General features: G+C 45.3%; 1 protein-coding gene across 5 annotated transcripts in view; it reads right to left on the bottom strand.

Annotated features, from left to right (window-relative positions):
* The window catches only part of sema5ba (sema domain, seven thrombospondin repeats (type 1 and type 1-like), transmembrane domain (TM) and short cytoplasmic domain, (semaphorin) 5Ba), a 116915-nt gene that overhangs the window by 31945 nt on the left and 69137 nt on the right, over positions 1-15833 (bottom strand). For all 5 annotated transcript variants that reach the window (XM_078286242.1, XM_071919584.2, XM_078286243.1 and 2 more), the window contains 4 exons: positions 7815-7877; positions 6805-6903; positions 6309-6522; positions 1585-1870 (listed from right to left, as the gene is read on the bottom strand). In XM_078286242.1, coding sequence (XP_078142368.1) covers positions 1585-1870; positions 6309-6522; positions 6805-6903; positions 7815-7877 — 662 coding nt within the window. The remainder of the gene's footprint in view (positions 1-1584; positions 1871-6308; positions 6523-6804; positions 6904-7814; positions 7878-15833) is intronic.

Below are 15833 nucleotides of genomic sequence, written 5' to 3'. Positions count from 1 at the left end.
CCCTTGACAGAACACAGAATACATCTGAATACCAACGACCATGCTTGCCGACAGACACACACTCACACACACACACACAAACACAAATGCAAACACACAGTCTAAGAGAGCATCACTCTGCCACACTAGCAGTGTTCATCGCGACAGCATCTATACAGGTTTTTACGCTGCCAATCTGCTGTAAAACAGAATTCATGTAGAGTCTTAATACCTGTGATCTTTGACAATCCAGACTTCATTCATAAGCTTGAACAGGTTACTCACTAAGACAGCTAAATAGCTAAACACAAGAGGTTAGGGCTGACAGCACCTGCTTTTGTAACACTGTAATTATGCAATCAAGAGACAGTGTCAGCGACTGTCAAAGGTTCAAGCCAAGGCTCTTTGGCTTTTAGCTTTTGGAGTGGATTGCTCATGTTCACAAATACTGACTGGACTGTCTAAGGTCAGAGGAACAATTTGAAAACTAAACTTTTCCCTCTAAATGCTTCTCATGCTAATCTGAGCATACAGCATTCCCCCCGGGCGCTAAACTCCAGCTCGCAATATCTCATTCCTCTGCTCTTCGGCTGGCTCATTCCCCACTCTTTAACTTTCTCATTATATCTGGCGTACATTAGGGCGGTGCAATTACACTTTTACTGAACATAAAAAAAACATAACAGGGTCCCCAAATCCATGCGCATTCGCTCTCTGTCTTTCCTCCCTCTAATGAAGTGTGTGACACCCCCACCTGGAGCAATCGAACACCGGCGGGTGGATGAGTCAGTCGGAGTAGAGCCAGCCTGGCTCAGGCTGCCTGCATCCATGCTGATCATTAGTAGCAGCAGGGAGCTCTAAACTCTGGGAAACTCTACTTCTGTCTCTTTGGCTCTCTGTCTCTTTCTGTCTCTCTCTCTCTCCACAGATAGGTAGGAAAGTGTTGGAGTAGCAAAACTTGTGTCGCGATGATTTTTGAGGGCTAATGAAAAGAACTGCAAGTCGAGTTGAAGTGTTTTGGGTTGTGTGTGTGTGTGTGTGTGTGTGTGTGTCACTGTTTCCCCCCATAATTCATTCATATCTGTGTTGAAAGGCGTCTTCACTGCGGTTGCAGCTCTTTTTGTTGGGGTTGCTCATCCCACCTATTCAATAGTGGGGGCAATGTTGGGTGGTAACCCTTTAATTACTAATGCATTACAGTAATATTACTTTTCCCAGTAACAAATCACTATTTCAATTTCAGATAATATGAAAGTAATAAAATAAGCCAGTGCTTTTGTTATCACTCCCTCTAAATAGCAGACTGAAGATGAATTATCCCAAAACTATTTCCCACCCCCGTCACCGATTATTTTCCTTTCACACTGAGTTATTAGATGAAATGGCAGAAAAGTTTACTTTCTCTGTGTGGGAGTATTCCCTTTACTTCATTTTGTCGAGCAAAAGGATGGCAAGAACATTGGACATGGATGCTGTATTGGGTTACCATGATCATTGAGTTGAATGATTTGAATTTTTTTAAGGTAAGAGAAGATGCAATCACCAATTTGGGGAGTGTACAGGAAAAATAATCTAACAAGTAGTACAATGAATTGCATCACTCACACATTAGTAGTGAATATGCCATAGATGAGGTCTTGCTCCGGCAGGTAGAAGGTGCTCTGCAGCTCGTTGTAGTAGAAGGGGATCTCCCCGGAGCGCGAGCAGTTGAGCCTCGCCTTCATGAACGTCGTCCAAGTGTCCTCCAGGAGGAATCGCCCGCCGATGTCGTTCTTGCAGACCCGCGCCACCCGGGAGTAGACCGTCTTGCCGCAGTCGTGCTCCACGGCGTTTTCCCTCAGGAAGAAGAAGGTAAACAAGCCGATGTCGTAGGCCGAGATGAAGTGGGGCTCTGCCGGGGAGAGGAGGAGAGGATCAATGCACGGTCACTCTAGGGAAACAGGAATATTTGCTACATTTATCTTCTAGGTGCTGTGGCTTTGACCTTTGCACTCCGTACTATTGATTGCACTAAACAGTCGTTGCGCTCCTTGTTCTGCAAAAGAGCATCAGCTAAAAGCCTGAATGTCAAATGTATGAATGAGAGGAGGAGGTAGAGTCAGAGCAGGAGAAGAGAAGATAAAAAATGGTTAGATCATAAATCCATCTGATGTTTTGATAGTAAATCTATGGAGCTATGTCTGTTTGACTGGAGTTCTGTGCCTTTTTTATTGCTATGTGTGACAGAGCACATGATTAATGGCCCTCCCTACCAGGCCGGTTATCAGGTAAAGCATATTGAATAACAGTTTGAACGGGACACCAATGTCACCCATTGTCAACACATGACTCATCATAGAATACTAATCTGTTGCTGTACGCATGCAAGGGTACAGAACACATATTTCAAACACTGAACTTGTATATCCATGGTTATATCATGTTAGTCTGGCATCCAACACACATCAAGGCTGACTAAACATCTACTGTATTGATCTACAACATTTTTAGGAGGTTTTATACTGTATGTGTGCAGGTTAATGTGAAAAATCTTTAGTATCAGTTTAACATCACCATCCAGGAAGTATACATATGTGACAATACAGATTACAGGGTGGCAGTATCATTAAGGCATCATTAATATGGCACAGTGGTTTTCATATCATTCCACATGCGACCAATACCTATCTTTACCAACATCAAGAGCTGAGTTTCAGTTTCAAATGAACATGATGCTGCTGTTTTGACACTGAGCTGACTGTGGCTTTATCAGAGTGAGGTTTTCTGCTGTTGTGTTTTCCACTTACAGGGAGGCATTACTCATATGTACAGGAACGATGAAACAGAGAAAATACACTACTGCTGCTGTCGCTTCTGTTTTCCACTGGGAGCCATTTATCGTAAGTGATACCACACACACACACACATGCTGGAGACGCGCACTCACACACTCATACACCAAATGGAAGTGCAAACCTGAATTCACACTCATGCGTGCACGCCCGCACCCACACGCATATTAACACATATTTAAAAAAATAAAGCGACAGTCACAGGCACAGGCACTCACACACACACACACACACACACACACACACACAGTGGAGATGACCTGTGAACAGCCATGATGTAAGGTGCCTCAGGGGCTAGTGGGGCCGTTTATAAAAGAATAAGATTTGGAGACGGGCCGGGCAGGGCTGGAAACGCTGTCCGCAGCTATAGCAGCCCCCTAATTCCATTTCACAGCTGTGATAAAAACTACCAGTGGTTGGACTGGCCACAGATGAAGGAGCTTGTGGCGGAATAAGACCATTTCTACCCCCATAACAACAAAAACACAATCAGCCGAGCGACTGTTCCAGCCTTCTGAACCTATAACTGGCTGTCATATTATCTAGGATATTGCACACAGCTAGAGCGTTGGCTGGTAGAGGTGCAGCCAGTACAGAAGTCGCCTCACCCTCATTTTTATCACCATTTATCCTGCATGAAACAATAGTGTTGCAGGGGAACTCGCGTGTAAAAAGTGGGACTTCCGCCATGTCTAATTCAGTCGGTGCGCTAATCACTTTTTTCCAGCTTATTTAACGTAATGAAGTGGAGAACCTTATCATTTAATCCTGGATCTGCGTTTATAATCTAAGGCTTGATGAATAAGTGCCATTAAACAAAATGGAACCGCACATAAACTGAGCCGAACCGCACGGCGCAGACCCAGCGCATTCATAATTATTATTATGCATGACACCCAAAGCTATCATTTATTATTTAAATTCACCTGAGAAAAAAATTACTTGTCAAACAAATCACTTGCTGACAAATGGTAGGTAATGCACTTTCTAATGCAGCCAGTTAATTGGTGCTAACAAGCATGCAGATGAGAGAGTGAGAGTGGTGTCATGGCTGTTGGGTCACTGACAATTACTATAGCGGAGGCTGAAGAGACAGCCATCATAATGTATTAGTACTGGTTTCCCTATAGCTAAAGGGCATGTGAAGGAGCAAATGGTGTGTCTGTGTGTGTATGTGTGTGTGTGTGTGTGTACGTGCGGATACATGCATATATAGGTGCCTGAGCTACCATGTGGATGCAGGCAGGCGTCCTTGTGTGTGTGTACATACCTGTGTTTGTGCATACGTGCGTGTCAACAAAGGGCAGGTCGAGCTGACAGTTTCTGCATAATATTATTGAAGCTGCGTGGGTGCGAATGTGACAAACAGAGTTTTTTCCAGCACCCCGCTGACTGGTAAACAGATTGTTCAATCTAGCAGGCTGGCTGGGGGCTGGAGGGGTGACGCCGCTAACGTCAAGAACGCGCCGAGCTCTGGATCAAACACTGTTATATAGAACTGGGACGGCTATTTGATGCACAGACAGAGACTGTGCAGGAATGAGTGTGTGTGCAAGTGGAGTGAAAAAGCACTCGCTGTGGCGATATTATTGTTACTCTGTATGCCGATGCACCCTTCTGAATTGAACTGAGGGAAGAGAGTCGGAGAGAGAGAGAATGACAGAAATATAAATATATTGTTACATATACTGTCATTTCTATAGGAGATAGAGAGAAGCGCGCAGAGATTGTTCTATATTATTCCACAGTCGATTTCATATCTTCCTCGCTTCGTTCAGATGCGTAATGTGAAACAGTTGGTCAGCACTTGGCAGCCTGCCAATCCAATAAAGGAACAGATTGATTAGATCCAGGACCCCCCCCCCTGTCTGTGGGTCCCCCTGAACTGGAGAGGCTTAGCGCTGGAAATGAGATTTTCATTCACACCCTGAATCCACTGGGAACAGCGCTCCATAACCCTGGCAGAATCAGCCATGAAGCAAAGTAGGTTTTGTCTGTGATGGCATGAGCCTGTGTGTGTGTGTGTGCGTGTGTGTGTGTGTGGAGGCAAGAGTGGAGTGCAACATGTGTGTTTGACTCTGTGTGTGTGTGTGTGTGTCTGCAGCCAGCTGCGATTATGCTGATGAGCACACTATCGACTCTGCTACTCTTTCCCTCTCCTATCTCTCTCTCTTTCTGTGTGTGTGTGTGTGTGTCTCTCCCTCTCACACATACATACGCACACACAGCTCAGGCACACTTGGAAGCACACGCTTGCATGAAATCTGCATGCAAGCACATACACACACACACACTCACTCACAGACACAGGCAGGCTGGCCCTGCATGGTGTGAAGCATGCTGTGTGTTGTAATTTCACCCTCCCCCTGCCGTGAGGAATAATTACATCGCTCACTGGACTCCTCAGTCTATCTACTCTGCCTCTCCCGCATCCTCATTCTCCTCCCTGCCCCTCACACTTCTCTCATCCCTGCTTTCTCATCCCCACACACACACACACACACACACACACACACACACACACACACATTTCCAGTCCTACATTCCCTTCGCCCAGCTTTTCCACAAACTACTTCCAATCTTACTCTCCCTTCTTTGGGAAGCCCCGCATCCCTCTTCCTCCTCCTGGCCCGTGCCTCCATGAATCCATGAATCCATGAATCGAAGCATGTCTGCATATGAATTACAGTACATGACACCATTATCCTGTGAAACGTCCATCTGCATTTCAGCTGGAGTCAGGATGTATGTGGATGGATTTCTGCTGTGGTGTGCTCAGAGCAAAGGCACAGCATCAGCAGCAGGGAGATTATTGACACCTTAAGGAACACTGACTGAGGCAGGATTGACAGCGTTTCATCTTCTCCGGCATTCCCTAAGTCCCGCCAATCCCTAACCCATATAGCGGAGGTGTTCCGTACGCAACTTCAGGTCCAAACGGTCTTTGTAATCCTTTGAAAACACCCCTCTAGGATTGATCTGCCTTGGCTGTAACAAGAGAGCCAATTGTGTTGGGCCCAAAAGTGCAGACTTGGCCCATCTGCTGTTCCAGCCAGGCCTAGGAAAATGTTTAGTCAGTCAAGCAATGGCAGGAATTTTCAGTGATTATTTGACACAAGTCCTTAGCTTACAATTTAGCCTCATGTGGATTACTCAGAAATCCAACGAGAGTTCGGACGCGATCAGATTACTAATCCTATTAGATTTCTCACGCTTGATACGAGATGGTGACCCTGTGAAACAGTCACTGCACAAAGCTGTAACTCAAACCAGTGTACTCCGGCTCATTTCATTAGTATCTCCTCCTTACCTCATTATTTTAAAAGACTTATCTGAGGTATTCGAAAATGTGCTCAAACAGGAAATGGTACAACCGCAAAATGACACAAGCAAAACCAACGACAAGACATCCACAGCCTGAGCCTATAAATTACTTTAACCATGAATAACGGACAGTGGAAAATACGACATAGTGTTATATGTATAGTGCCGCCGTACCATTGAGCCATTTGGAGTTGTACTGGGCGGTGCGGAGCGGCGGCATGCCCCCCAGGCTGCGGTAGATGACGGGGTCGCGGCCGGAGAAGTCGATGACGGTGGCGGCGTACAGCTCGCCGCTCTCCGTCACCACCGCCGTGGAGTTGTGGCGCGGGTCGTACGGGCAGCGCGCCACGCCGTTCACCCGCTCCAGCACGCTGCTCATGTTGCCCACCTGGAATGGACGGATACACAGATGGAGAGACAAAGGGAGAGAGCTTTTACACAATTTTACAAAGTAAAATGCTCCCCCTCTCTCTGCTCAAAGAGAGAGGCGGCATTATCGTCTGTTTGATGTTACAAGAGCCCAGGCCTTATCTTAACACCCGCCTCATCCACACTCTGTTCTCCCTCAGATTCAAAGATAACAGAGTGCATGCACACACATACACAAATGCAGTGCTCACACACACACACACACACACACACACACGCACAGACACACACTTCCCCATACCTCTCGAGTGATACAGAGGGGCTGGAAAGCATTGGTTCCGCAGGTCATGACCTCCGTCTTGTTCACCAGTAGGACTCTGATGTAGTTCTGACATTCAACCTACAGGGAGCGGTAAAGGGGAGAGGGTTAGGGAGGAAAAAAAAGAGCAGCTTTCAAAATGTTGCAGTATAGCAAAGTCAGCAGAGCGGAGCTGAGGTGGTGGGCAGGTTTGGCTGCACACACTCAGATGCGTTGCTGGGAAGAACAATGGCCAATGTCCTCTGGTATCAGGTTGGCACCGGGACTGAAAAAAAGGCAATTCAATGCCTCTACCTTTTGCTCTCATAAGGCCATTGTTCCAAAATATGGATGCTGGTCTGCAGCTGAATGGAAATCTATTTGTGAAATTGGGCTGAAACTGTAAACTGTGTCTAAAAGCCCTCAATTATGTGTTTCAATGAATGGAGTCAAATCTGTTTCAACAATGGAATGAAATGGGTTTATTGGTAATGAAACATTGTTTTCCTTAAGTATCATTTTCTAGGGGATCGTGCTGCATCATATTATGTGAAAGAATTGAGGTCATTGCAGTCACGCAGGTTTGAGAGAGAAGTGATTGCCTGCTTTTTGTGTTTAGTTTTGCCTCCCTCTCTCTCTAGGCACAGTTGGAGATAAAGATGACACGGCAATCAATCCTCACAAAGAAACTGAAATAAAAAAAGCTGATCTCAAGGTTAGTTATCATCCTTTTTTTTGAGGAGAAGTCATCTCGACTGTCTTAATATCCAGCCCTAGACTGCCTCGTGTAAACGTACGTGTGTGTGTGGGAGTGTTTTCCTTTTTGCCGTGTTCCTTCATGGCGAGAAAAAACAACTCTTGATTGAAGGGTCTGAAATAGCTGTTATACACAGAGGCCCTCCCATGAGGCCCATAGGGACCCCAACAACCGCTAGCAGATAGCAAGATGGCCTCTCTGCAAGCCGGGCAGCATTGACATGAAGTGTTGTAATTGGGGGCGCGATCGAGGTTACCTCTGTTTTTCCTTTGCTCTGACAGGACCTCCTGGTTTCCTCGTCCGGTGCCCACTCCGTCGCCTAGGAAACAAAAACAAAAAAAACAAAAAAAGCCCAAAGGATGACAAAAAGGCCCAAAAGCAGTCAGCTGAGTCCTTCAGACGCTACAAAACAGTTACGCAACACTTGACTGTTGCTAATATTGTAGGCACGCACAAAAAGATGCATGAAAAGACGTTAACCTCATTGCTGTTTGTTTATTGTGTAAACATGGCGACCGGTGCGCCGGCCAAGAGCTTTGTTGAGGGTGGCGGGCAAGGTACCCAACTAGGCAGTTGAAGAGCTGAGGACGGCATTAGCATGTAAATGGCTTTCTCTCCATCTTCTTCTTTCTTCCTCTCTCTCTCTCTATCTCTCTCTCTCTCTTTTTCTCCATTCCTCTCGTCAAAGCGAAAAGTTTGCAGCACTCGCCTCCGCTCCGCCGCCCCCTTTTCCTCCTACTGGCCAATTATATTCCTCTTGATCGTCGTGTCTTGGGCTTAATTATGGATGCGGGCAGCAGCACTGCGGGGCTGTGCTGCAAACACACTCATGCATATACATATGCACATACACACACACACACACACAGAGATACACACACACACACACATGCTCCTTGGCTACCAGAGCGGCACTGGCTCTTGTTTAGAGGCTTGAGAGATGTCCCTCTCTCTCTCTCATGGGCATCACTTTGTGTTTAAGTCTCCCTCACTAAAAATAACCCGCCCCTGAGAGAGAGAGAGATGGAGAGAGAGAGAGAGGGAGGCTGGAACTGATACACATTGGCATGGCTTGGCATGGCTTGGCCTGTCCGAGGGGCCAGAGACCCCCCCCCCCCCCCCCGGTTGTGTGTCCTCCTCCTCATTCTCCCCGGTCTCCTCCTTGCCTCTGATCTCCCTGCCCAAGTGGGAAGGTTGCTCGCTCAAGTAAAAGTCTGCCATTATAACATCGCTCTGTCTGATCCTCTATCTCTCTGTCTCTCTCTCTCTCTCTTTTCTCCCGTCCACCACCCAGGGGGATTATTGTCATGCACAATATCTCCAAGAGGACCCACAATGGGGAATTATCTAGAGACTATGAATGATTATGGGGCAGTGGGACAATGTCATAACCCCAGAGCCAGTGTAGCCAGCCAACTGAGGCCAACCAAGAGTCAACACTGAACTGGGTCAGTGTTCCTTGCAGGACCCAAGGGGCACGCGCATTGGAAGAGTCAAACAAACAGTAAACTTCAGGGAAAAACAAAAGCTGATTCACTCCGTATCTCATCTTACACGTTTCCCCAGACCATAAACAGTCTCGGACAATTTCATTTGGCTGGGAGAATTATTGTGAGCGTGGCTTCGTATTTGTCCCCCAGTGATATCACTCAAGTGCTCCTCGTTTTGCTTTAATTAAAGCTCAATGGAATGGGCTAAATGAAAAAAAAACAGCATAGCCCCAAGACTCAGTGAGGGATGCTGCTGGGAAAATACAGTTTTCGAGTTAATAAGGTTTTTTAGATACTTGGTGCGGTGAATGTGGCTCTTTAGGAATTTAAATGGGAATAAAATATTATAACCACATTTAATGAGAACTTAAGAGAATTGCAAAAATCTTTCTGGGGACAAAATGGAGTTTAAATACATTGAATGATCCTTTAAGCTCAAGGTTCTCCCATATTTCATGCTAATGTGTGGCGTTTTAGGTCATGCAGATGTATATCAACTGCTTGCAGGAGTGGAAGTTCATGGATTTGGATGATTACTCTCTGCATAAATCCTGGCTAATGAGGAAAAAAAAAAACATTGCGCAAACTCAGACTGAACAATACTATCCATAGACTAATGAGCTAGTCAAATTTCCATCACCAGCACTTTGTCCTGGGATTTCTTCTATTGTTTTTATTGTATGGTTGTATTCATAGACTGATTTTCTTCATTTGCTGATTGGACTGTGTGATTGATCATACTGCCAGATTCCCTTTTTGTGCTTCGTTATGCCAAAGACTACAGGGGAAATAATTCTTTCACATTTTGGGTGTCATCCTTGATTATTTTAGATGCACTGATCCTTGTGTAGGAAAGGAAAGGAAAGGAAAGGAAACTAAACTAAACTAAACTAAACTGAAGAAACTGAAGAACCCCCCCCCCCCCCCCCCCCACACACACACACACACACACACACGCAGACACGCACACACACACACACACACACTCACTCTGTAACCACATATGAGCACAGGCTAGGGAGGGAGATTGAGACAAATTCATTAGTGCAATAAAGCTATGTTTAGCTCCTGGAGCCAGTAGAGTAAGTGGGCCCCGGCCCACATTGATAGTTACAGCTTATCTCCCTGTCTCCCACAGCAGCTCCCTTCAATTAACCTGCTTCAGACTGCACTGGAGGGAGGGGTGGAGGGAGGGGTGGGGGGTGGGGGGTGGCAGTTATATTAAGTAAACTGTGATTAAATTGAAACTCAAAACACTGAGCGTGAAAGTCGGCGGAGAAATAAAAATAGGAAAAGCAGCCAGTCTGGTGTGTTGGAGCCGGTCCAGTCGTGCGGCTCGCGCTGTCGCTTAACTGTGCCCCTGACAGTCAACAACAAGCTCAAATCCCCTTCCCATGGGCACAGTGAACAACATGGCACCTGCCATTCTGACTGCAACCCCGCCTCCTCCAGAGCCGTCCATCACTGCGCCTGTTCAAAATGAAAACACTGCTCCTCCACAGCCCCCTGCCTGTCAGCCCCTGACAGCCTGGCTCTGGCAGTGATGGGATGACGTCATGCTGAACACACACACACACACGCACGCACGCACACACACACACACACAGGGTGATGGATGCCTTTGCGATGAATCATGGCTTGGGTCATTACCATGTTTTCGGCAGGGCCCCGTCTCCAAGGATCCCATCGGCTTAACCTCCTGACCTTCACCAGAACACAGAACCCCCCAATTCCCCCATCCTCCCTCCCTCTCTCTCTCTCTCTCTCTCTCTCTCTCTCTCTCTCTCTGTGTGCCTATCTCTCCTCCTTCACACCACTTTGGAACAAAGCCATGCTCACACAGCGCCTGTGAGAATACCAATTCCGCCTCAACATCCTCTCCCTCAAAATACCCTCACACTATACCAAACCCTGAATGGCCTGCCTGCCATCAACAACATGAATAAAAGCAGTATAATGTGTGGGCAGCATGCAGGCCGTGTGTGTCAGAGCAGTGATGTTTGGGTGTTTATTTTCCAGCGACAAATGTCCTGATTCCTAATAACGCAACATAACCAAGACAGCCAAGAGGGAAAGAGAGAAATTAATGTTTTCTACCAAACTATGACACACATTCAGTGAATAAATAAAATACAAATTCTAAGGTTTCATATGCACAAAACATACTTACACTGGCATGGCAGCTATATGGCAAAACAAACAAACAAACAAAATGCTTAAAGTGTCATTTAAAACACACTGTCCCTGATCCACAAAATGCCAGATAATGAATGTAAAGTGTTGTCTGCTTTTCTGTGACAGCAAGTTACAGCCCATATTTCATGCTGGAATATGGCCCAAGGCCCCCAGAACCTGTTTATTATTTGTGTCTGCCGCCTCAGATGCATTTCAGAGTTCATTTCCATCTATTAGCAAGGCCAACAACCATGTGCACTCCCCGCCATCAATTCCCCCTCCAAACTTAAGCCTGACACCCCATTCCTCCCAATTTTGCCACTTCTTAGACGCAATAAGAATATTGTGCCCCCGGCACCTTTCTTAAAGGAGGAGGGGGAAAAAATCATGAATTTTTCATAGCCAAATAAAATTGCAGAAAATACAATTAGCAGCAGGAAAGAGGATTCATCACTTTTACTGCAGAAAGATGGTGGTTGGGCTGGGAAATGAATTCTATTTTTACGAGAGAAAGAAAGAGGGAGAGATAGATAGCAGGAAATACTAATGAAGCGGAGGAAGGTTTGTGAGCAGTGGCGATTGGAAATGCGGCCGTTCCTTAAATGTGGCCCTGTGTTGATAAGGCCGCCTCTCACTGACACATTGCTAACATCATTTGTGACAACTAATTATAACTTATAAATATTGTAAATAAATGTGTCAGGCAAGCAACGGCTATTTGAATAGGAGCAGCTTGAACAAGTGCCAGCTTTTGGCACTTGTTATGGTCAAGATAGATTTGTATACATACATCTTGGCACACACCGCAACGGGTCTGGACACAAGAGGTGTGCATTCACTGTAAGAAATGAAACCTGTCTGGATTAAAATACACTGAAACACATCTACAGAAGTGCACATGTAAAGATGGTCTTTAAAGTCTGAGATTCTGCCATAATCAATGGCTGGCTTTACATGGAGCCTAATATTTGATTAAAAATCTGAATAATAGCCCAATCAGAATAAAAATGCCTTATGTAATCACCTTAAATGGAATAGCCCATTCTAAATGAAATTTCACTGGGTATAAAAGGCTATAAACCTTAATCTGTTCCATAAGAGTGTATTAGTGGCTAATGGCTTTGTAAGCACTGATGCAAACTACTTTCTTTGGTTGGAATACTTGATATTTCTTCTGCACATGTTCATCCAGTTGGAGTAAATGGCATCAACAAGTTTCTGGGAAGCTCTAAAATGTCCTTCTCTGCAGCATGAAAATTCACACCTATGACTTTATCCAGTGTTCACATAATCAGGTCGTTAGAAATCGTGAATTGGAAGAAATTTATTGGGAGTGATAAAATATTCTGCATATAGCCAATGTCACAGAAACCACCTCGTCATTCTGCTATCCTTGACTGGAGGCTTTCCTCTAAATATCTCTCCAAACCGTGCTCTCATTGGGACAGGAGTGGGACAATTTGCATAATCTACCACCTCACTGAGAGAGAGATCATCTATCTCTGCTCTCTTCAAGGTCTCCTCACTTCAAAGCGCCCGCCGCCGCAGACCCTCCTTCTCCTTTCCATCCCTTCCCTTCCCTTCCCTTCCCGTCCCGTCCCGTCGACTCTGCCTCGCTCTTGGAATTCAACACGTGCGCTCATCAGGTTCATGTGCGCTCTCATATACACACACGCTTAGGGCTTCCACAGCCGCGCACGCAGCCACAGGCGGATGTGACAGGACTTTCAATAGCCGAGCCTCATTGTCTCTGAACACTGATCCATACACAAGAAGCCATGGACACACCCCCATCCTCTTCTCTCTCTCTCGCTCTCTTTCACACACAGATGCACACACCCTCCATACACACATGCATATGCACTGCACGCACACACACACACACACACACACACACACACACATACACATTCCTGTCCACCGCCCGCTCCTCTCCTCATACCTTTCTCTGCCATGCACCACAATTTCTGAAAAATTGAACCAATGTAGCGTGAGGTCAGTAACCCTCCACCTCCTCTACATACTGCTGCGGGCGTGGAAAGAAGCAGCCTGAGTCTCTGTGTGTGTGTGTGTGTGTGTGTGTGCACTTGCAATTCAGCACACAGCAGACCATCTTATAAGTGCACCAGCTGTTTCGACTAAATGTTGACACTGTTGAGAAAGAGGCGGGGAGGAAAAACCCGACAGACAGAGGCAGAAAGAGAGATGAACAACAAACAACGGCGGCGAGATCCAGACAATCATCCATCCATGAACAATCCTCACCAACACTTCTGACAACTCGGCCTGCAGCACCCTGTCTTGAAGCGTGAAAAGCTTTATTTAGCTGAACGGTTTCATCCTAAAACACTATATATCCATTGTAGTTTGAAATATGACGTTCATTTCAACAAATACAGGAGATTGCGTCCTTGGAAAAGTTGCAATAAAAAAACAAACAAACAAACAAACAAAGATAGCAATTAAAATCTTTGCCAAAAATGTAATATACCACAATTAATTTTACTTTGTAAAAGTAGTCACATTTTGAAGATGGTAAATGTAAGCAATAAACCACGACATGCCATGTCTTAGTGATTTTAGAATAACTAAGAGGTGCTGTTAGGTACAAGGTGATGGTTAAAAAAAGAATGCAAATGTTCAATAAATCCTATTATAATTAACTAATAATGATTAAATATTATTCTTCTGCCAAGGAAAATAGTTGTGGTGATATTCAGTCAGCACATTTATGTTTGTGTGGTGACAGGAGTGCATTTATCTGGTTTATTTTATAACAAACACGATTCAGCCAATCAGAACTGGGGATTGGAACCTGTTTCATAAACTCGTCGTGGAATGAAATTCTTCAGTTGCATCTGTGGAGCGGCTGGGTATGTGGTAACAGCCCGTATGTGGTAACCCACTCACCCTGCTGCTGCCTCCCACACATTGTGATTCTACATTAGAGAGCCTAGCAGGTGAAAACAGACAGTCTCTCTGTGATTAGCTCCAACACTGCGGATTATTACATCTTTTACTCACACATATATACACACATGCACCCACGCGCACACAGGCAAACAAGGACGCGGACGTGGTATATAAGAACATTTACATACCCACGCATATATACATGCCTACGCACACACACACACACACACACACACACACACCATTATGGATCATTATTCCCTCCTAGCCGGCCTGGCTACGCTGGAACACATTACAGGATGACAAGTAGCCCCTCTTGCTCTCAGCTCTGTAGCTCACAGATTATCCCTCCATTCTGACAAAGACCACATCAATAATTAAATCTTGGCCAGATTGCGGCACGAAAATTAATGAACGGAGTGAATGAAATCAGGCATGACTCATCAAACTCGGATCAAGAGAGCGGCGCTTGCTACCGCGAGCGAATCAAGGGTGTGAATATCTAAGAGGGCCGGCTTAATGTCCATCCATGGCCTTTCCTTTCATTGTGATCCCTGCTTTCGCTGCTTGCTTCATGTACCCACGCTGCCCTTCAGCATTGTGACGACTGTAGCTGTATGTGACAAGCATAGATGAGGAATCACAGAGATATGCGGAATGGCTTTGTAAATCTGAAAGCTAATAACACCTGCCTTATTATCCAAGATAAAAAGTCAATGCAAATGCCATCTTTGCATTTCAATGTCTCTCAGCAACTAAGAGTCCTCAGCGGAGCTAAATGCCAATCCCCTCTTCCCCCGGGGAATTCTAAGCAGCTCCGAAAAAACACCAACAATAACAGATGTATTTATTTTTCTTTCGGCGTACTGAGACATTCCCAACAATCTCTGTTGACGAGGGAGTTTGCACAAGGCGCTTCCTGTTTAAGGGAGCGAACAGCCACAGGTCAGGAGGTTGTTGATCTTTTCACCCCCGAGGTCACCTCTGTTCTCCTGACCTTGGTCCGTTCCAGGGAAACAATGCACCCTGGGACCAAACAACAGCAAACGGTCCGACAGGCTGTTCCCCCCCAAAGACTGACAACAGATTAGCGTGGAAAGACTGGAACTGAAACCCTGCCTCAAGGATGTTTACACTCCATCTTTTCATCAGGAAAAGTAGGATAATCTGTGATGCAAGCACACAGTATCATATCACACCAATGGGGATATTATTTTTTTTCTGTTAATCAATTTAGCATTCATAATAATAGCGAAAATGTACTTGTGACACATTAAAATCAAACATTAAAATTAAGCAATTTTTGACATGGGGATAACTCTGGGGAGCAGGAATCGTCCAACAGTTGCCTTATCAACTTGGATTATTGTTTACTCTATAAATGCACTGTTTTTGCATGCAGTATAGACTATATTAAGTGTTCAAAAAACACAATATTGAAATTCATGTCATTCTATCTGTGAAAACCCTGAAAATGCCCATCCCTGTTACACCACTGCAATTCTTTTGCTAGTAGCTATCCAACTAGCTAGCAAGGCTAGCGAACTAGCTAGCTAGTAGTCGGATGCATGCCTTTTTAGCTGTTAACTAAGCTATTAACATGGATAAATTTGAGTATTTAGTTATTACCTCCACATGCTTACGCAGGTTTGATGCAGATGCAATTTATGACTGGCCCGTTTCTGATGCAATGCTTA

This window comes from Centroberyx gerrardi, chromosome 10, assembly GCF_048128805.1.
Source record: "Centroberyx gerrardi isolate f3 chromosome 10, fCenGer3.hap1.cur.20231027, whole genome shotgun sequence".
Taxonomy (NCBI): Eukaryota; Metazoa; Chordata; class Actinopteri; order Beryciformes; family Berycidae; genus Centroberyx; species Centroberyx gerrardi.
Note: the sequence above shows the minus strand (reverse complement) of the source record. Positions and strands in the feature narration are given on the sequence as shown.